Consider the following 23,902-nt stretch of genomic DNA (forward strand, 5'->3'; position numbering starts at 1 on the left):
AGGTCACATAAATGAAATTTTGAAGGCCCTGCAAAACCTCCTTTCCTAATATTTTCCCATGTCAGAATCTTTTTATGTTGAACTAGCCATATGAACATTTTTATCTTCATCCAGTGAGGGTTGCTCCAAAGGTCTCACCAAGTCTTGTCAGGATTTGGTTGATCAAATCCAGTGATTATTATTTTGGCTTCCTTGAGGTTGAAGTTGCCCTCCTTTTTTCTACCCCACCTTAGCATGTCATCTGAGTTAGAAGTTAAAATCTGCCTTTTTTTCCAGGATCTCTTCGAGAACTTTAGCCTGGGCCTTCAAAGGGGTCTTTGCACTATAATCTGGTACCTTCTAGATTCTCCTTTTCCTTTCCTCTCTTGAATGATCCCGAAAGTCACAAACCCTTTTTATTCCTTTATTGACGGTGTCATTTTTTACGATATCTAGGTCTTCTCTGCTAAGATTTTGTTCCTGCTGCCAATTGTCCTCCCAGAACCAGGCAATATTCCCATTTCTTATCTACCAGAAACTATGATTTTGAACTAAGGCTCTATTTTCCCAAGCCTTGTTCCAAATATGAGAACCCCTGATGTGCCCTGACATCCTAATGTGGTCCTTTTCCTACCAGTCCCTCACATACTTTTGTTTCCATAGCTTGGTCCATGGATTGTTGATTTCCTTTAGCCATCTCCACCAAAGTTTTGCTCCCATGACTTTGCTTAGGGTGACCGGATCGTGGAGACCTAAACAACCATGGGTTTTGGGTTTGAAAAGCTTCTCCCACACTACCAAGGCCCATTTCTTTTTCTCTTTTCCCTTACCCTAAAGGAAGTTTATTTGAATATTTTTTATTTTCTGTAGTACTCCTTTTGGGGTAGGAAGGGATGAAAGCATATAAACTGGAATGTTTTGAAGAACAACCTTTGTTAGAATTAATCTTCCCACTAAATTCAAAGATCTGCTGGTCCAGTTATCGACTTTGTCCTTCAGTTTATTTGTAATTGACTCCCAAACTTCCTTCTTCATAGGTTTGTCAGTGAGAGGCATTCCCAAATATTTAGATGGAAGATTCTATCTTTCAAAACCCAGAATTTTGGAGACATGTCTTTGGATAAAAATATTCATATTGAAAAAGAAAACTTTAGATTTCATTAGGCTTACCTCCATGCCAACAGCCATTGCAAAGTCATTCAGGATTTGCTTGAAGGCTTTGGCTTCCTTGACTGTGGGTGTGCCCTGCAGCATAGTGTGATCCACAAACTGTTGATGTGTCAATGTGTCCTCATTCGGAGTGAGTTTTAGCCCCTTGATTCGTCCTTCTTCCTTGGCGGATTTTATCATTCTACCCAATCCTTCCATCATGAGAATGAAGAGGAATGGAGAAAGAGGATCCCCCTGCCTAAGGCCCCTTGAAGGTCTGAAGGTTCTTGATGGAGAGACATTGAGAAGGATAGAGCAACTTGCCATGGTGACGAGGGCCATGACCCACTTTATCCATTTGTAGTCAAATCCGTAGGTTTTAAGAATTTCCTTTATGTAAGAGAAACTTAGCTTATCATAAGCCTTTGCTATGTCCAGCTGCATTATCATCCCTAGCTACTTTTTGGTCTTGAGGGAGTGCACCACTTCATGAGCTTGGATGATGTTATTGAGAATTTTTCTTCCTTACACATATCCAGTTTTCTCCTCTAACACAAGCGATGGAAGTAGAGGTTTGAGTCTGTTGGCAATAACTTTGGAAATGATTTTGTACACCACATTGCATAAAGCTATGTGTCTGAATCTCTCACATGTCATGGATTTTTCTTTTTTAGGGATTAACGCTATGAAATATTCATTAATCGCTCTAAGAACAGTTCTAGATTTTCTTGAGTCCTCCACCACATCTAAAATGTCAAATTTGACAATTTCCCAACATGTTTTGAAGAAATCTACATTGAATCCATCCAGGCCTGGAGCTTTCCCATTGTGCATCTCTTTGATTACCACATTAACCTCTTCTTCCATTGCTGGCCTATTGAGATTATGGTTGTCTTCCCTGGTCACCAATTTTGTAATGTTCTTTGTGAAGCTCTTAATGAATTGAGATCTGTCTATAATGGTTTCCTCAGCTATGCTTTGAAAATGCTGCACCAAAACCCATTCCATATCCTTGTGAGTTTTTATCTCTTTCCCTCGTGGATCCAAGAGTTTAGTGATCCTGTTATGAGCCCTGTGTTTCATGGTGGAGCTGTGAAAGAATATAGTATTTCTCTCCCCTTCCTTTATCCATTTTATTCTAGATTTCTGTCTCCAAAAGATTTCTTCCTGTTCACATCTATGGTCCCATTATTGCTGCAGAGAATCCACATGTTCCTTCCTTTCCTCTGAGAATCCTTCTGTGATGATAATTTGATTAGCTTCTTGTAATTTCCTTTCTACCTCTCTTTTAGATTCAAAAATGTTGCCAAACTCCTTTCTGTTCCATACTTTAAGTCTTTGTTTGATGTGTTTGAGTCTTTGATGCAAGAGGAACATTTTTGAACCCTTGGTGGGCTTGTCTTCCTCCCACCAATTTCTAATATTAGTAATGAAGTTGGGGTGAGTGAGCCATGCATTTTCAAACCTCAACGGTCTATTTTTTGGGGTTCCAATAAAAGAAGCTTCCAACTGGACTAACCAGTTGTCCGAGCTTCCAAAAGGAAGGATCCATGATGTCATAGTGTGGCCAGAAAGAAGGATGTCCTCTGAGATCATGAATCTATCTAATATCGAGGCTACTTGAGCAATTCCCCCTCTCATGTTGTTCCAAGTGAAGGTGCCATTTGTTGCTTCCATACTCACCAATTGCATGTTGTCTTTGAAGTTCTGGAATGTAAGTGAGTCATGTCCTAACTTTCTGCTTCCCCATTTTTTCTCAAAGAGGGATTTGATCATGCTGAAGTCCCCTCTCTAAATCTAGGGGATCATAGAGTGTCTCCCTCTTAGCTCCTCCAGGGAGGTGAGGAGCTTTAGTTTCTCTTCTAGCATTTTGGGACCATATACATTTGTTATCAAGTAGCTCTCTTTGTCTCCCAAAGGTTGTATTACCATTCAAAGGTGATTTTTAGTAGCTTCTGCATCTATAATATCAAATTTTTGTGGATTCCATAAGGTAAGAATGCCCCCCACTGTATTTATTTCCCTGACTTCTAGGAACTCGTAGTTGGAGAGCTATTTACTGTGTAGATCTCTAATCTTTTCTACAGAGCATTTTGTTTCCTGTATAAACACCATGTCTAGTTTTTCTTCATTTATTCTATTACTGAGATTTCTTTGTTTTCTCCTACTACATAGCCCCCTAATGTTCTAGGTTGTGAGCTTCATAATGTTGTGTTTGTAAAAGAGTAGCTGGTAAGATCTTTCATCTTACCTGAATTAATCATGACTTTCCCACATTCTGATAGGAGTTTATTCTGTCTCCTTCTTCCTCTTTTCTTGCCTGGGTTTTTGGTGGAGTATCCTGATGTAATCTCCATTTGTCTAACCCCTTTATTCTCTTGGCTATCATAGTTCCTTTTGACTCCTGCAGCCTTTGTTTAAGACCTTTGAAGGAATAGTTGTTGTACTCTGTCAAACTCCTCTTGTGGTAGAGAGTCTATCCCTTTGTTGACTCCTTTTTCTAGGAAGTGTTCGAGTTCAAGGTTCTCTCTATCCAAAATATCCTGTAGGTCTTGGTCCTCTTTTCCTCCTTCACCTTAGGTCATCTTCTGACCCCTTCCAAGTCCTGTGGTGCTTAGTGGAATCTCCTTTAATTCATTTTTTCGCTGAGTGATATCCATGTTGTCCACTTTATCTTTTCTTGATGGAGCTTCCTTCGGCTCCTTGCTCTGTCCCTTTTATTCCCCCTCTTCCTCTAAAATCTCAAAACTATTATGACTTGGTATCTTGTTCTCACTCAATTTCTTTTGGTGCTTTTTCCCCCTCCTTTCCCCCAACCTGCCACTTTGGTGTATCCTTCAGGATCTCTTCCTATGTTGACCTTCAATTTGTCCTCTCTTTTGTTGAGAGGGCAATCTCTAAGGAGGGTCCCATGTTCATGACATTTGCGGCATCTGAATGGGTTGTGTTCATAGTCAACCACCTAAACCCATTCCTCATCATACACTTCCAGGATGACTTCATTCGGGAGTGCCCGAGATAAGTCCATTTCTACACAAATTCAGGCAAAGGAGGTATATTTTCCTCGTAGAGTCACCTCTGAGATCTTTATAAAGTGTCCTAACTTATTACCTATAGCTTTTAAGGATTCTAGAAGCCAATAATCTAAAGGTAAGGAATATAATATAATCCATAACAGGACCAATGCGAACATCTCTTGCTCTGGCACAAAGTTCATCATCCAAGGTTGCATATAGAGTCCTTCAGCTGCATAGAAGTATGGTCCTCCTTCGAAAATTCTATCTTTATCCTCCAGGTTCATGAATACCACTGTAAAAAAACCCTTAGACCCAAGATGTATGTTTAGTTCACCTTTTGGTTTCCATGTATTTTTTATCCAGGTGTATAGTGCTTTTTTTGTGGACCAAAAACCCATAAACTTGCATATAACCGTATAGGTAGCCATGTGATCCCTGTGTGCCTGCATAGCCGGATCATTCAGGACCACTCGTGGTTTGATATTGGACTTAGGTTTGCAGGGTCCTATTGTGTCTCTACCCTTCATCCTCTCAACATTGTCACTCTCTTTCGTATCCTGTCGATCCTCCTCGTGGGTCCCTTCATTGTCTTGGGGTTCTTTTCCCTCTGTCATGTGGGTTCCAGTAGTTTTTATATCATTCTCCGAAGGACTTTGGAGTTTGTTCTGACTCGTCCTTTTGCCTTTGTTTGAAACTAATTTTCTGTAGGAGGGAGTGGAGCTCCCTCCTCCTTGCCCCTTCATAGTTACCAGCTTACTTTTGTCGCCTCTATTTCAAACCCTAGTTTTTCCTCTCGCTCCTCCAACATTTGGATATTCATATATCCCCTATGTTTATAAATATATTTCATTATTTCAATCAATGATACCATGATGGAAAATACATTATTTTTAGAGTGAGTCCTAGTGAAAACACAACGCTTGCACTCTTAACTAGTACCTCTTACTCTAATCAGTTTTTTGTTTTTGGTTAACCATTGTCAACTCAGACACGTAGAGTAAGGTGGATGGGGAACCTTAAAAAGCATGTTAGAGTTTTATATAACATCCTTATCTTAAGGGACAACCTCTTCGGCTCTTAATAAGTCGGGATCCGTCTTCCAACTCATGAAAAATCAATAAGTGCCTATGAACATTTCTCTTAAAAAAATGAAAAAAATAAACTACAGGCGAATGAAGAGAAATGATTTTTACATAGAGAGGTGAAGTAAGAAACTCTATCGAGGTACTCTCTAGGCTCGCTGGTAGTGGAGTGATGCTTGTCTTCCTGAAGTGACTCCGTTGGGTTACTGTCCAGGCCTACTAGAAGAGGAGCAACAGGAGAGATGAAACTTAAACTCTCACAATCTATATTACTTATGCATCAATATACCCCTCAACCCTAATCGAAACAACTTTGCTAGCTTGGCTTGTTATGAATGTTGACTGATCAAGAGAATGGCAAGGAGTATATCTTCAACTCAAGCTAGTGAAGGAACCAGGACGATCAGTGAATCAAATGATACTTCTCGAGGAGTTAGACTCCCTTTACATGAGACAAGGTCTATACAGAGAGTTGGAGTTCTACTAGTCTATCGCCAATGTTGTGGTGGCTACAACCATCCTCCAAATTTTCTTCTTCACTTCATTTTCTAGCCTCCCTACTAAAATCTCCATAGCTTGTCTTCCACTGCCCAGTTACTTGTTCTTTCATTTGAATTTGTCTTTGACTTTACAAATTTTGTTTTCTTACTTCCTTTACATATTAAGCACACGCTGACCTCCTTTGACTTGGTTAGAATCTAGTTCTTGCACTCACTTTGTAATGTGGGCAGTCTTAGAGGGAATCAAACCTTGCTCTCAGTAATTGCGCAGAACAACCTAGTAGTGAGCCTTGCTCTCAAGAATTACGTAGATCTGCCCAGTAGTGACCTTGGACTCTAGAAATGTGTAGAACCAGCTGATAGATTTCCCTCAGCTTAGAAATTTCTCTGAGCATGAGAGGCAACTAGATCCACTCAACCTAGGAATTGTGTACAAGCATTCCCTCACCTATTGCTCAATCCATGTGCCGGTAAGTTTCCCATTTCCTTCGAGAACTATGCAATTTCTCGATGAATGCATGGCGTATCTTCTTGAAAAAAAAAAAAGAAATAAGAAAAAAGAAACCCTAAAAAATAGGGATCTAGTTTTAGTAGTGGGAGTTGCACTTGAGTTAATTTTAAAAAATGTTGCCACTTGTCGCTTTTTCCTAGATATTTCCTCCATGTCATAAACCCTAAATCAATAAAATATATTTAATTGATACTACCAGAGCTTGTTTTCACATTCAATATTGGAGCTCTGGAATTCTCGACGTACCTAGGAACCTTTAGCACAGTTGGCACAACTTTTCCAGGTAATTTTTGCTTTTATTGTGTTTTGCAGCTTTTTCTGATGCTTTTGTTTCCTTGGCTTATGTGAGCATTGTTTTTCTTGTTTTATTCAACAACCATTGGAATTTTATTTTTTTAGCTTTTAGAATTGTTATTTTAAGTTTTTCATTTCCTTTCCTTAGTGTCGCATGCATAACCCATTTTTTGCACTAACGGTTATCGTTGTGGTGACTCTCCCCACAAGATTTGTTGTTCTTTTGTTTCACTGGTTCCTACCTTTATTTTTATTAAATGCATCACCGTTAACTTAGATATACACCATCCTTCACTCATGCATTCAGATCTATTCATTTTCAAGTTTCCCTTGGGTAGATTGCAGTTGCCTTGGCCTGAATCCAGCTCTTCTTGGGATGGACTACACATTTCTGGATCTCAAGGCTTTGCGCTCGCTCAAGGAATTATGTATAGGCTATCATTGACTAGCTCCAGATGTGCACTATACAGTTTGAAGAGAGAGTCCTATGGTATTTTCACTAGGATTGTGCAATGCAGAGTCCTAGCCAGCATCAATTCCAGAATGAACTATGCATTGTGTAGTTCGAGTCATCGCGAAGACGAGTGGAGTGTGCATTATGAAGTTCCAGTCGTCAGCACCTCTCACTGGCAGTTGGGACTATGCAATGTGTCAAGCTAGCTAAGAGTCCCGCACCTCTAAAAGCCATAATTGCGTAATCGTTCCCAATAGTTACCCAATTTATTGCATGATTGGTGCTTGAAGTGATTTTTTTATTTTAAGCTGACATTTGCATGCCATGAGTGTCCTCTTTGTCTCCAGGTACAAGGGTTTTTTAGTAGCTTCTCAGCAGTATAGGCATCATGGCTTCCAGGAGATATGGATCAAAGGATACTATAGAGGTAAGCACTAGAAATGTAGTTGAATATGTGTCAATGAACTTGCTAGTCTATGTAGAGACATAACTGTTCATAGAGTAGGACATGAAGATTACATGGTAGGAAATTAAAGACATATTTGCGGGCAACTTCAAGGAATACCTGGAAGATCGATAGGTCTATGTCAACATCCACAAGTCAGGCTTGTACAGGGTTACATGTTGGTGCCCCGCCTTCCCATGTGTGGACATCATTCACTCCATTGTCTCACATACTGATCTTGAGATGATGAGTGTTAGGCCCCTACACTAGTAGTATAGGGGCCTAACATGTTAGTGGAACATAGATTTCTACATTGAGGATAGAAAATTACCATCATATGTATCACTTACCACAACCGGTGAACTGCATGGATGCACTCTTCTTTACTCCCAACACTAGTGTGTACACTAGAGACATCATGAAGCATTAGGTATAAGAGCCATCGAAGTTCATGTCGACACCCAACTAGGTCTACAAGACTAAGTAACTTAGGAAGGCCTACCAACTCTAGATCATCTTTTCATGTTGCTTGTATGGTCAAGAGTGCATGGAGACCTTTTTGTAGAGTTGGGTGATTGTGTTGGATCAATTGGCAAATGAAGGAAGGTCATTCAACTCTTAATACATGTTGGATCTTTGGTCGAAACTGCATATGTCCAATGCTCATAATCTACCTAAGGACGAGGAAGCGAGATTCTATATGTATGCATACCTGCTTAATGCAATCTGTGCCCAACAATAGTTTCTTGCCACGGGTTCAACATGGACACCATCAGACAATGATGTGAGCATCTACTTCAAGTTTCTCTTTAAGTGCAGCTATTGAGGGGTCATGGTGAGGATATCTGACCACTTTATTACCCCAGTGTACAAGATGATATTCAAACGTGATCCACCATGCATGTCCCAAGAAGTGATGAAGGCATTGCTTAACATTGCACATTGATATGCCTCACACGGTGGCGCCTTCCTCAAGATGTTTTATGGAGAGAAGCCTCTGCATGTGCTACAAAGGTTGTCTACAGATAATTTGGTCATGTAAGAGGTTTCACATCACATCTCCATAGGGTTATCAGCACGACTGCACAGGAGGAAGAAGGCACCATGGCCTACTCTTCCTTTGCAGATTGGATTGTATGAGATTTGAAGCTTGAAGGATGCGAATGTCGAGGATGTGTAAAGCTACAAGCTTAGATAAAATCCTCTTGTTGAGAAAGTACCTTTGGATATAGAGGCGAATAGGTGAAAATGAAAAAAGAGACTAGAATAGAGAAAGAGAAATAAACAAAGGTTGGAAGATGCAGAGATGAAGTTGCAAGAAACAGAAAAGAATCTAAAAGGAGAGCAGGAACTAAGGAGGAGAGAAATGGAAGAGAAGCATAAACAAGAACAGGAAAAAAGCCAAGGAACAATGATAGAGAAATATGTGCCTCTACAATTTTAGGAATCAGAGCATCCATCCAATGAAGAAGAGCATGAGCAAGTGCAGGTTCAGGAACTTCCTTAGCATATTGAGCAGATGGTTGAAGAAATGGATATGGAGTTGGACCATAAGCCATGGGAAAAATACAATGACCACATACTGAGAGAATCCGAGGTTGCTCGACAATCTTCTCCACCTCTAAAATTAGAACCAGTCCTAAGCAAGCAAGGAGAAGTTTTCCTCCTTGATGATAATCCAAAGATGGATGTGTACAATCTGTCATTTGACAAGTCACGAGAGAGGATTGTACAGGTGAAAATAAAGAAGATCCCAGATGATTACACATAACCTGCACACACAGATCAAAGGGTAAATTTTGTAGTTGTTATAAGACATCCAACTACCATGGTTGATTCTTCTAAGGCTTATGCAAAAGCCACGAGTTCAACGGTCAAGTTCTTGATAGTAGAAAATTATTAGATGGTGAAGTACTTGAAAGGGGTAAGGTAGAGAACAAAACAATCTCTAGGGTTCACTATGTCAGAGATGAGAAAATCAATGCTTGCTGAAGTATGGACTCTTGAGACAACCATGTGGAGACTATATGGTAGATTTGTCACCGTGCACAAGGTAGTTGTCCATCTATATGGTTCTCAGCAATAGTGCATGAAGATAGCGTAAAATCTCAAAGACATCCACACTTCTATCACGCATGTACAAGAATGGATAATGAGGTACAAGGGAGCCTCTCTTTACTTGTATAAGATAATGAAGCCACAGACAGAGGTAGACAAAGCAGAAATTCAAATGTTTATCTGGAATTATGAGGATCTCCCTCAGCTCATCACTAGCATTGAGGCTTCCTATGCACGGTTGTTCAAGAGCTTGGATGTCATAGTGAGGACACATAGGATCCCCTCAGTCAGAACCCTAGCTCAAGCCATGATGAAGAACCAATTCCTATTGCAGGTTGACCGATACATAGAGTAGTTGATGCAAGAGGCCACCAGCGATGACTCCGAGCTGAGTGCAAAAAACGTGCAGAAGTACATCAGTGGTCCAACCACACTCATAAACATGATGCGCATGCTTCAAGATGAGTTGGAAAAAGGTTCCATAACAATATAACTGGAAGCCATCAAGGAAAGAGTTTGTTTTGAGAAAGACATCACCAAATAGTGCGAGACACAATAGCGTAGTAGAAACCTTCATATCAATTCATTAGCTAAGACCATGAAGAGGATGTCCCTGAGTTGGTATTTCACCAAGACATTGTGTGATGATTTTTGTCTTGTTAGGATGACTGAATTCTATTTTGTCCCACATGGGTATATGTGAAAATTGTATTATTACTTGGAAGTATATTGTATGTGGAATTCCAAGTGTCATCGGTGGAATGTGAACAATCACTATGTAATGTAAAGGGTTATTTGTAAAGGAGTTTAAGAGTCATAACAGTAGTCCAAGAGTCAAAGGGGAATGTCAAGGGTCACCCAACCCTTTGTTATATATAGCACCTCATAACTCATATAGTGGCTTTTTTGGAGCCAAGATTTATCTAAGCATTGCTTAGAGAAGGATTGAAGAGTATTGTGATGAGCATTGGCTTCGCCACAATGTGCAGCGAGGACATGTCTTTGGAGGAGCAGGCGGTGTTGACTGTAATGTTCCACTGTTTGGGCTAGTGGTTGTCAATGGTGGATGTATGGATGGAACATTAAATTCATATATATAACTAAGCGAAAAGAATTTCATCCATATGTCTTTATTGTAGTTTGACTATTCTCGTTACTTTAGCAATGTATGTTATTTCACTTAGACATTTGTATATGAACTATTTTGTATACAATTGTATGAATCTTGTTGAAGACATGTTGTTGTATTATCCTGTCACTTTGGATTGTGGACTATTCTACTTCCAGCCTGTGATGTCATTCTACTCGTGTGTTCCTTTCAGGTTGCATACTATTACATCCTTCTAAGGGACACACTTCCTTTTCACCTCTTTGTGTTAGACCCCCCATGCATGTCACTTGATTCACTTCAAGGCCACACACTTGCTTCCAACAAAGTTACCATACTTAGAGTTACGTGCTACAATAGTCAAGGCGCTATTGTACTACCCACTATTGGGATTCCTACCCCAAATGGTTTGAGCTCTAGTTGGGATTTCTTACTATGGAGATCCCTATTCATGTTGGAGTGTCAAGCACCATCAAGAGAAGATAAATACATAAATGGTACCATGTTGCAGCAGTGAAGGGACCAAGATGTGCCAAAGTTATAAAATATTTTTCATAGCCTTCACACGTAATTGGATATCAAGGATTCTGAGCAGAATTTTGTATGAGAGTTCTTTGGTTGTCTACACATGTACATGTAGGATGAGATGGAATTCCTATAAATCTACTCACCCGTCATTACCTATCGATACACTTTGAATATCTAGTAGAAATTTGAATAGAAGAAGTGAGAATTTGGATCTCTGAATCTGAAGCAAGGGAAAGGCACCCCCAAGTTAGAGAAAAAATGACAAAGCCAAGGGAGGGTTACCTAAGACAACCCACCAAAGCCACAAGAAAATAACAACACAACAGAGACAAGGAAGGACATGAGGAAATGACGTGAGTTACATAAGAGCCCCACTTACAACACAAGTGAGTGTCGGGCCAAGCAATTATTGGTGGTCAAGCTGAAGGCTTATGAATCAGATGCACATCTTGACTCTGAGTCAGAACCCAAGAAGGCGAATGAAAAAGGCATGAGTATTATTGACATGGAGCTGAGTGCCACCATTGCCACCACCAAGTTCTAGAAGAATTATCACAAAGAAGAATTATCAAGTAGTGCATCTACTATTTTTGTCCCTTTCGAATGGATTTTCATGCCTTCCTGGTTGACGAATGTTCCCGCAACCTTCATGAGGCTAATGGAAAAAATCTTGGAACCCTTGACCAACTCATTGGCGGTGATGTATTTGGATGATATCCTAATCTTTGTCTACAATTGGGAAGAACAGCTTCGCCATATTTGATAGGTCCTCCAAACACTATCACAACACATGTTATGTTCCAATTTGGACAAATGAACTTTCGGTTGACCCAAGTTCAATATCAGGGGTACATCATTAATGAATGGGTTGTGCATGTGGACCCATCCAAGATTCAATTCATTCAGGATTGGCCATCCCCAACCACTCTAATGAAGCTCCACAACGTTCTCGGTCCTCCCAATTTCTACCATAGGTTTGTGTTGGGGTTCACTCATATCACTTGGCCTTTGAGTCAACTCACCAAGGGTTGATCGAAAGAATTTTTTTTTTTTTTTGAATCCTAAGAGAATGTGATTTCCGAGTTAAAGGATCACATTTTCTATTCCTCCAACTATGCGTTTGGTACATTTCTTACTCAATAGGGGCATCCAATGGCATATCATAGTGAGACACTTTTAGACACAGTGTGAAAGTATCCCACCTATGAAAAATATATGTTTTCCATGGTGCATGCTTACTGACAATGGAAGCATTACATTATGGGGAAGGAAACGGTCATCCACACACACCACCAACCCCTACAGTTCATACAGACACAAGGGAAGTTGCAGAACAATCGCCACCAAAAATAGTCCACATAGCTGCAACAATTCTATTTGAAAATTAAGTACAAGATGAGCAGCTCCAATAATGTTTCAAACTTGCTCAGAAGATTGTTGGTCATGGCACTGACCATTGTGCTTGACTCTTGTGGGCACTAAACTTTAAGGTGGCCACATCTATACAAGAGAAATCTAGAATTCAGAAACACATACGAGACACTCCTTGAAGGCAAGCAAGTTCCAAATTTTCACCTCTAGGATACATTGTTATGTGACTTAGGGCACCTTTGTGTTCCTTCAAGAGAACATTCCAAGATGATTTGGGAGGTGAACTATAGTCAGGTTGAGGGATAGTTTAGAGTAGAGAAAATAGTGGCAATGTTGTAGACGTATTTTTATTGGCTAAACCTTTGAGAGGATTTTGGGAAATACATTAGTTCTTGCACTGCCTTCGGTATTTCCAAACCAACCATCATGAAGCAAGGCCTATATACTCCTTTGCCTAATCCTAGTCAACCTTGGGAATCCATATCCATGGATTACATGTTGGGCCCCCCTTCTACTAAGCATGGAAATGACTTTTTTTCATGGTCATCAATAGATTCTCTAAGATGGACATTGTGGCACCTTGTAAGAAGAGTATCACAACAAACACCACTACAGAGCTCTTCTTTGAATGAGTATGGGTATAATTTGGGATCCCACTGTCCATTGTCTCAAATCAGGATAGTAGGTTCCTAAGTACATTTTGGTCAAGTCTCTAGTCGATGTTGGATATAAAGCTCACTAAGTCCACTGCTTTCCACCCCCAAGGTGATGGCCAAATAAAGGTCATCAAGAGGATGATCGTAAACATTTTACACATGTAGAAATTGAAGCATCCATGCACATGGGACGAAAGCCTCCACAATGTCAATCATAGCTACAATATAGCTCTCCATAGCTCAACTAGCCACAACACTTTTTAGATGGGGTTGGGATTCTAGCCTCCATGTCCCATTGATGTGGCCATACCATTTGCAACCACTCAGGTAGCTTCGGTCCATGTCAAGTGTGAAGCTGACAGGGCTAAAAAAATCATTGAGGGTATCCATCGCATGTTCCAGTAGGTCCGTGACATGTTGGAAATATCTAATGCTAAGTACAATCAGTGACATGATTAGCATTGGGTGCCACACAAGCTCGAGGAAGGTGACAAAGTTTGGCTACATTTGCAGAAGGAACGCCTCGCTAGGCCCCATGATAGGCTTTGGCTGCTATGATATGGGTCGTACACCATCACGAAGGTTGCAGGGGACAATTCTTTTAAGCTCAACATTCCACGATTCCTTGTCCTGGACCTAGTGTTCAATGTGGGCTGCCTTCGGCCATACATTCCACCATTACTAGACACATCCGACATTATTGAACAACTCACACCAGCATAGTTAAACTTGGACTAGGTGGAACAAACCACAAATGATGGGATAATGGACACACATATCAAGAATACTCACCAACAAAAGATCCAACTATATCGAGTTGTCAAAGTTGTCCAACTCTTGGACCAAGGCAAGTGGCTCTCCAAGGACCAAGTTTAGCAGAAGTTTCCCTATCTCATGGAGGCACTCAGCACAATGGGGACCATTTCTTCCTAAGGGGGGAGGATTAATCTAGGTGGATATCGGTGGCCACTCACATGTTCCACTTGACCCCCACAATTGTTTAATTCAGTTTTTCAATTTCCTTAATTCTAGCATAATTTACTATTTTTTGGCAGTTTTTGAGGTCCTAAATTTCCATAGCTATTTTGAGGTCCTAAATGCGGTTTTTTCGAAAATGGGCAAACATAGGATATTGACTCATTTTTGCAGCCAAACATTGTATTCATTGGATAGAAATTTCTAGCAAGTTATTGTATGCATCAAACAGAGTTTTTGATGCCAAAGTTACGACCCCAGGAAGTTGATGTACCAATAGACCCAAATAGGGCCCATAGTTTTGGTGCTTCATCTCCTAGCGTTAGATATTTTTTTACAGTTTTCCATTGTTTCTCAATTATAAATAGGCCTTCGAACCTCATTCTAACATAATTCCCCCTCTTAATGAGACCGTCCACTTCAGTCATCATCATTCAAGTCATCAACTTGTCTATCATAATATTGTTAAGCATCAACATAACTATTATACCACAAAATCAAACTATATCAAGTTCTGAAACATATATCTATCATGGTCATAAGATGTTAGATACTTCATCATCACATGACATGAAATTTTCATCAAGCGCTAGAATCTTATGATTAGTGTAACTCACAACTGTATCATAAATATAATAATTACTACATCACTTCTTTATTATATTATTCAATCACGAGGATAGGGCATCCTGAATTGTCCAAGTCGTTAAGCTTATGAAAGTCTAACTAAAGTCAACAAGAATATCTTGAATATAAATCTTATTGTTATAGTTCTATCATTATGGTTACCATGCTTGCTAGAAACATTATCAATAGTATCAGGATACCATATATAACAATCAATGTGCTATCCTTCTTTATAATATTAGGAAATACATTATGACTAAAATGAGACATTCTTTTCCAAACATCGAATATATAAATATCTTCAAAATATCAATGTTTCTAGGTTGCTTTTCCACGACTTAATAGAATGTAAGATATTTGTCCAATACCAAGTGCACCATCTCATCATGAGTACCATGAATCAAATCTACTTTCATGTATATGAATCATTCATGAAGGTGATATCTCCATCATAGCTTAGGTTTTACCTTGCCATCCAATATTATATTTGGAACATCACATTGAAAGATTACATCATACATATCTTGTGAACTTCCTTTTCATGGGAAATTATCTCTCTTCTCTTCCTACACTATCCATCCTTTCTTGCATCTCAGATGATCCTCAAGAAGGATCCACTTATTGCATGTCATGAAGAGGTTTGAAGTATCCAAATACTCAAATATACATGCAAGAATTATTAGTAATAATAAAAGCAATAAACCTAAACAGGAATACAATCACAAAGAGGTAACATAAGTATAAAAGGTACATATCTTTTTATGAGGAGATCAACTCCTTCTTGAACCAACCTTCAAGATTCATTACCACATCTTATCCATATGATAATGTTTCCTTCAATATTTCAATAAAATTCTTTAGCAATGAAGCCTAATAAAGACTATCCCATCTAGGGCTTCATCAAATTTGTCACAAGTGCTTGAACATCTTCACATTGATCATGCTAGGATTTCTAGATTGCATATCTCAAATCTCTACCATAAACCAAGGTTTCTCACAAACCCAAATCTCATAATACCTAGGGTTTCCTTGAAACCCTAGTATTCTTTAAGGTCCCCTCTATCATCACATGATTGCATCAAAGGTGTCTTCATAAGGGTGATATTTAATGACTTTTTTCAGCCCAACTCTAAAACCATGCTAATTTTTCTTAGGGCTATATTGTTCTCTCCTTTGATAATTGCAATTATTCATTTACACATTAATTTCACCCCATAACATCATATTATTATACGTATTTACAACATTATTCGGCAACATATGGAATTATATAGAAAAGAAAAATCATAATCAATGCAGCAAAACATAAAGGAACATTGGAATAAAGGCACTCATGAATAGAAAGACTAGGATTGGTGGGAGACAAGGGAAAAACTCACTATGGGTAAATTCAAGTTATTTTTCTTATTAGATTTTCATCGAAATATTTAGCAAAAGGCAATATAATGATCCATATCTTTAATCATTAACCTATCCAACAAAATCAATTAAAAAAATTCTTGAGATGAAACCAACAACATTAATACTCAAAAGTGTGATTGAGAATCCTTTAAAACAGTCGACTATTGCACACTGCACTCAACTAAAAAAACTTTGGTTAACTGAAAAAACTCACCTTAGGTCTCAATTTCATGGATGAGCTGACTTGCATGTAGTTGCAACTGAGATTTCTCTGTCACACGCTTGTGACTACAAAGAAAAAACACTAAAACAAAGATGAAAGCTTCTGACCCTGTAGTTTCACCTTCATGTGAACCCATTCCTCTGTGGACTTGCCTCAAACTTATGTGAGCCAAAAAGAAGAAACAAAATAGAAGAATGATCCAAGATGATTGTCCAAATGAGGTTGAGGTCACTTGTTTGATATCTTTCCAAGGGTTTCCAATTTGTTTTATGACCGACCTAATCAAATATACACATGTGGGCTTTTAATTCAAAAGTGCATTTTTCGTTGTCCAAATTGAGTGGCTTAATAGTCAAAATTGGTCCTGTAGAAAGGAGGAATCTCATCCCATGGTTGGAGTTTGTGAGTGAGCTACCAAATTAACATTGCTAAAATAGGGTATTGTATTTTTTGTTGAAATATGCATTTTACATGTTACAATTTTATCACTACTCCATAATTCTTGATATTTATTTACAAATTAGTAGGTGGAGCCACTTATTCAACTATTCCCTCTTTCTTTTAACAATGGTTATGATTCTTACCTAACAATGTTTAAAAACAAAATAAGCTCTAAAATAAAAATGGAACCTTACATACATGAAATTTTTTTTCCCAAAAATTAAAAGTTTTCCCAAAATATTGAAAGTGAAACATTGGATAAAACAACAAAGTCACACTGCACAATAATGAAACATCGCAGGAAATCTTAAAAAATTCTATAAATGATATGAGTAGCAAGTTTAGTGAAGTCTTATTTGATGCTGTAGTAACAAGTCTATATTCGTTGCTCTCAAGAATTGTTTTATTGTAGATTTACTTTTGAATATTCTCTTCACCTTTTTAATTGGGGTGGTTTAATAGAAGCTTAGGGTTTCCTATACATATAAAATAGTTAATAACATACCAGATACATATAAAACAATTAATAACATAGCGAATACATCAATAATGTTTTGGGTTGTTCTTCTCCTATATTGTCATTTTCTATATGAGTGATCTTAACATACTCAGGTTCATCAATGACATTTAGGTTTTCCAACTACATTTTCTGACAACCATTATGTTTCACTTGAGTATTCATGATTATTCCACTTATGCAATTTTCCTTGCAGGAAGAAATTGCTGGAGAATGGGTTATGGTTAATAATCGTATTTCCTATGCATACGATGGTAGAAGTATGATCATCTACCATAAAAATTTAACGAGTAAAGGCTATCGTGCATTAATTTACAGGTAATTTTTACTTTACCCACTTTGTTAATAGATACATATAAATTTTGAGATGAAAGATTTTAAAACCTCAAAACTTCTTTATTAGAAAAAAGACCTTCTAGTAAAAAACCTTTATTAGACTATGATTTTCTTAAATGCCATTATTAGATTATAAAACACCATTAGTTCCTCATACCTACTATCCTAACATAATCCTAAATTGGTTTTTTTATAATAAATAGGATTGTTTTTGTAATAAATTAGTTAGTTTTATAATTATTATATATTTTTTTTTAAATTAAAATTTATTAAATGTTTAAGATTAAAAATATCTATATAATATATAAAGTATAAATTTGAAACATATTTATATCAATTTCCTTTTATTCTATGGTTTCTTATATTTTCTTTTGTATTTCACTCCAATCTTTGTTAGTTAACAAAATCACTACTTAGACCATGTAGATTTCATAATGCTCTCATAATAAGCATGTCCAACCTCTAAACTATTCCTACTTGAATGAGATTTTAAAAAATCCTAAAATAGCACTTTCAAGAAACTATTTAATTTGTTTTGTTTTCCCGTGGTTCTTTATTGACTTTTCGTACCCTTCATTGCCTTGTATCTCCGTACTCTACCTGCTTATGAAATTTTAAAAAAACCTAATATATAACCTTCAACATATTATATTATGTTTAGCATTTTTTTTGCAGGGTATATAATGATTTTTTTATATATTTAAAATATTGTATATATTAATTTTCCTTTTTATTATTTAAATTTATAAACATAAATTAAAAAAATTAGTGTATATATATTTTTATAAGTTTTAATAATTAAATGATTACACACCAGAAATTTCTTATGCCATGCACAAAATACTTAATATTACCTTCCAAAAAGATTTCATTTGATGACAGTGGCAAGAATGATATACTATGATCTTCACATTTTCATTCACGGTTACAGTGGCGACCATGATGCAATAGTGCCTTTCACTGGAACACAGGCTTGGACAAGGTCCTTGGGTTATGCAATAATTGATCAATGGCACCCATGGATGGTGGATAATCAGGTTGCCGGGTAAGCACACATCACTGCTTCAACTTTGATACACCATATTAATTCAAACACATTTAAATGAATTATTGTGCTTTCTGAAATTTTTATGTGCACAGATATACTCAAGGATATGATCACAACTTGACCTTTGCAACTATAAAGGTGGGTTGCCTGTTTTTTTCCTTTCTTTATGATTTTGGGAAGAAGCAAGAATAAGGTAACATCACTTTTCATTGAAACTAAATAGAATGTTTTTTTTTAATTAAAACTAATTACGATGTATTCTTTGCAGGGATCTGGACATACGGTTCCACAATACAAACCTAAAGAAGCATTGGCTCTTTACATGCGTTGGTTAGCTAGAAAACCATTATGAAACACCACAAGTTTCCAAGTTTTCTATTTCCCTTAATTAATCCCAATTGCTTTTAGATTCTATTTAGATTTTATGTTTAAAAATTGTCTATGTTGCTGGTCATTGTCTCGATTTTCTCTAAAGAATCATTGGCTTTTTACATGCGTTGGTTAGCTAGAAAACCATTATGAAACACCACATGTTTCCAAGTTTTCTATTTCCCTTAATTAATCCCAATTGCTTTTAGATTTTATTTAGATTTTATGTTTGAAAATTGTCTATATTGCTGGCCATTGTCTCGATTTTCTCTTTCCTAGATAGAGGCTCCGCTATTCAAAAAAATTAGGCATTATCAGTTTTCTTCCTTTAGATTGGATTATTATTCTCTCGAATACATTGAACAACCATCTAAGAAATATGGAAATGATATAGAGAGAACCAAATGAAAAATTTACAGGTCTTCATTTGTTGGATATTTATGTACAATTAATCCATCTAGCGAGAAATTTTTCAGGTCTTCATTTGTTGGATATTTATGTACAGTTAATCCATCTCTAGTGAGATCCGTTGGAATTAGAATAATGAATTCCTATCTTATCTTATGTGCTAGGTTAGTGAGAGAACAAACATGATTGACCTTCTGTGAAAATGTTAGTTGATATTTTGGGAAAATATATTAGATTTTAAATATATTAATAATTTTTGAATATAAAAAATGATTTTTTTCTAATTATTTTTACATAATAAAAGTTTTGGAAATTATAAATCTTATAAATATAAAACATTTCTCACAAGGTTTTGGATTGATGGTGAATAAGTGCTTTTTTAGGGAATTTCATAAAGATATCTCATCAATTCAAATCCTTTGTGGGTGATTACATCACAAAAAATATATAGGAGAATAGATCCATCTTAAGTCTTATCTATCAACGGGTTAGAAAAATCAAATAATTCAGAATGCAAACCCATTTATTTGATTCCTATATTAGAATTTATGATGGATCTATATTAATTTTGAGAAACACACACTATTTATAACAAGCATATTATATATCCACAGAAAGAGTTTTATCATATATGTTTCCTACTTCCAAATATGACTACCACATTTTTTGACATTTTAACTTGTAAAATAGGAATCATAAATAAGATATTCCAATTCTCTCTTTCTTTATATATATATATATATATAATTCCTATTTTACAAGTTAAAATGTCAATACAATCATATTTGGAAGTAGAAAAAATATATCTAAAACTATCTCTCAATATATAATATTCTTGTTATAAATATTTTTAAAATGTTAGATGTTTATTTATTTATCTATGTGTATATATACACACACAATTACACACAGATGCACACATGTTAACAGGAGATGCCAATATCACCAATCTTTTGGTAGAGAGAGAGGGAGAGAGAGAGAGAGAGAGCATTGGAATATTTTATTTATTATTTGTATTTTACAAGTAAAAATGTCACTACATGTGGTTATCATATTTGGAAGTAGAAAACATATATTTGTAAAAATATTTCTCTCGATATATAATATTCTTATTATAAATGGATTTTAAATGTTACATGTTTGTTTATTTATCTATGTGGGTATATATACACACAATCACATACGGATGGAATCCTATTCACATCGATGTTAATATCACCAATCTAGTCCGTGCATATAACAATGGATTCAACCATTTACAATCTTCAATGCCAAACAATACAAAATACTCATACCTTTCACACACACATTGTAAAAAAAGGGATTCTCTTTTCCACTTAGCAAGCTTAACATAAATCCCAACATAATTTCATCCTCCAAACTAGCCAATATGAATGTTGGCCAAGTAGAGTCTTAAAAAGCAAACACACAATCGTCCAAGTTTTATGTGTTGTAGCTACGAAATGATTTGTATCACCTCTTTCCAAATTAATTGTTTGATTGCTATGAAATGATTTCATAGTGCACTTCCACAGAAGATGAAATAACTTGACTATCTTCCAAACAGACTCTCCATGCCCCTAGCTCACCCCTCAACATAATATACAAGTTGCCAACCTTTCTTCACATGAGGTTGCAACACTATTACAAATTCGACAATCAAAAAATATTCTAAGATGGTTCTTTTTCTTCCAACTCCAAACATGGTACTTTGCCTCTCTAACAACACTCAAATCATTGTAAATACCAAGGAACCATTGTTTGAGAACACAACAACACATTCCTTCTACAAAATTTAAGACTAATAGAAAAAGAGTCTCAAAAGACAAATAGATTATCACAATGATTCAAGCCACAATATTTGAATTTATTTTAATATAAATTGGTTGAGCAACATACAAGTTCTAAAAATGACCGATATTCTAATGAACAAATGCAAAAGAATATAAAACATGAGTTCACCAGTAGAAATCAAATTGGTTAATCACAAGAATTTGGTTCAATCTAAACCATTTATCAAGCACATAACTTGCAGTCCAAAACTTCTATTCATTTACATCACTGACACACAGAACTACAACTTACAACCCTATTGTTGTTTATTTACACCACTCAAGCATAGAAATATTGCGTGGGTCACACTGAATGGAGATTATAGGCAGGTATACAAACTCAAGACTATAGTTTCATAGAGAAACATCGAGTTCATATCTTCTCTCCCTCTCTCTTCTCCTCACTTGAGAGATTCTCCTCTTATGCTCTCCTCTTCAAAAACTATTTTCTTTTTGTTTCCCAATAGAAATCAATCATGATAATAAAGAGTCACAAAGGTTGAATTGTTTCCCCTTCCCCACAAAACAAAGGAAACTTAGAACTAAATTTTACATCAAAAATACCTTGTCCAAATTATTCTAAAAAATAAAAACTTACTTGCTAATGTAAATATTTACAATTTCTTACAAAAAAATTGAAATTTCCTGCTAGCATTACCATGTGGCCATCCCGTCACATTCATAATATCTTGTCCATACTTCGTCAATTTTTGTGCTGGCATAGGGGCCTATGCACGTGCATTAGAATCCTAAGCTCAAAAATATTCATGGTATCTTACCATGTGTTGGTGAAGTAAATATTCTTTAATTCCAAGCTTTATGTTGTAGTTTTTCCTTTCCCTTGTCATGTTGTTGTTGCACTATTTTCTCCTATTGTATTCTTCCTTCTTCTTTTTTGATGAAAAAATGTTCTACCCTATGCAATATGTCGTCATTTATTCTCCTTTCCCTTGATACCTATTCTGTTGAGGCTTCTACAACATCAAATTCATTATTTTCTCTATTTTCATATCAAACCTATCCTCTAGCTAGCACAAACAATCATTTACTAGTTGAGATTCACTATTTTGCCCCATTGACATATCAATATAGTAATGTTTTGGAGCTACTTTCATGACTCTCTGCACGTTTTGTTGGAACTTATCATTATTGTTGTCTCCTTGTAATAAGACCTTTCCTTGTAGAAGAATTGCAGTATTCTTCTCTTCTTCCTCTTCAATACACATCTCGGCACACATGCTTAAGACATTTGGATGTATTCTTCCTTTCTTTATCACAAAGAAAACTTTATTGTATCTATTAGATTTTCCATTCTTACTTTATCCTTCACCTCAACAATACTATGTTGTAGGAGATATTCTTCATATGGATGAAATTTTTTGTTGTTGTTGCCTACTACTTGTTTCGTTTCTTCTTGTTCTATACCACTACTATGTGGTACTTTAATCTTCTCCTTCTCTTCAAATGAGCCTAAAGACTTCCTATCATTTTTAACATGTGTCCTTGTGTATCCATTTATTTAAAAATTCCATTTCCTCCTCAAGATTTCTTCCTCAAGATCTTTTAACATTAAGTTTGAATATTTAGCACGTGTTTCTATCAATAGCTTAGACTTAGATTTCTCGAGCAATTTTTTAAGAAACAATATTTATTCATCAAATGCATTAATCATTACATACGAGTGCTCTTCTTCATTTCTCCTTTTTTTGTCTACACAAGTCAATTCCACTTTTCTTTCTCTAAAACAAGATGCTACAAATATCTCCTATAAATTACCTTTTGTACATTCTCATGAGCACACATAGTCCTTGGAATAAAAGTAAACATGTGGTCATTCTCATTCATCCTTGTAATAATCTTCAATGGTTTTTTTTTCTTTATGACTTGTGCAACGTACAAACACTCATAATTTGTCATTTTCTAAATCACAAGGCCTTGTAGCCTCATTTGGTGTTTCTTTCACTACTTCTTTATGTCAATACTTCAAATAGTCTATGAGACTCTCGGTAAATCCTTCATCAACATCATCTTCCTCCCTATCATCCCCTCCAAGGATGGGTCCTTGTTCTAGCGCAAAAACGTACAATATCCCTTGCACCCTTTCTCCAATTATGCAATACTAAATATTCCAAGTTTGGTATCAAATATACATATAATTAATCAACTATAACATATTTGATGTGTTGTTTAATGTTAGTTTTTCTTTGGTAATTTTGACTTCAAAATTAAAAAAAAATTCTTGTCAATTACTTCATGTGCATAGGTTCCGTTATGGTGTTTGTGAATGAAAACAAGTAAATTTTATCAAGTTTTATGTTTAGTTCATGAGAAAAATAACATGAAAATCAATTATTGAACAATAGCAAGTAAATGTATAGCAAACCATCAAAATGAACACTTAACATGGTGTTTCGGTGAAGGCATTCACCCCTATTAGGCTAACATCTCCTTGATCTAGGTTCCATGGTTTGGGTCTCTATATTAGCTCAATAATGGAAAATTTGTTGTTTACAATGGCCTACTACTCCTGAAACATGCTTCAATGTGCTCAAAATGTCCAAATCAGCAAGGAA

The 23,902-nt window shown here is 36.4% G+C and overlaps 1 protein-coding gene across 1 annotated transcript; it reads left to right on the forward strand.

Annotated features, from left to right (window-relative positions):
* The first annotated feature begins 8,950 nt into the window (after positions 1 to 8,950).
* On the forward strand, positions 8,951 to 19,072 carry LOC149172612 (serine carboxypeptidase 1-like). The gene is made up of 5 exons (XM_089426396.1): positions 8,951 to 9,166; positions 17,533 to 17,654; positions 18,604 to 18,717; positions 18,813 to 18,858; positions 18,989 to 19,072. Exons 1-5 carry the CDS (start codon positions 8,951 to 8,953, stop codon positions 19,070 to 19,072), a joined length of 582 nt encoding a protein of 193 aa, XP_089282522.1.
* The last annotated feature ends 4,830 nt before the right edge of the window (positions 19,073 to 23,902 follow it).

This window comes from Pinus tabuliformis, chromosome 4_2 (genome assembly GCF_031772625.1).
Source record: "Pinus tabuliformis cultivar Carrire ecotype Pingquan chromosome 4_2, CPIR1, whole genome shotgun sequence".
Taxonomy (NCBI): Eukaryota; Viridiplantae; Streptophyta; class Pinopsida; order Pinales; family Pinaceae; genus Pinus; species Pinus tabuliformis.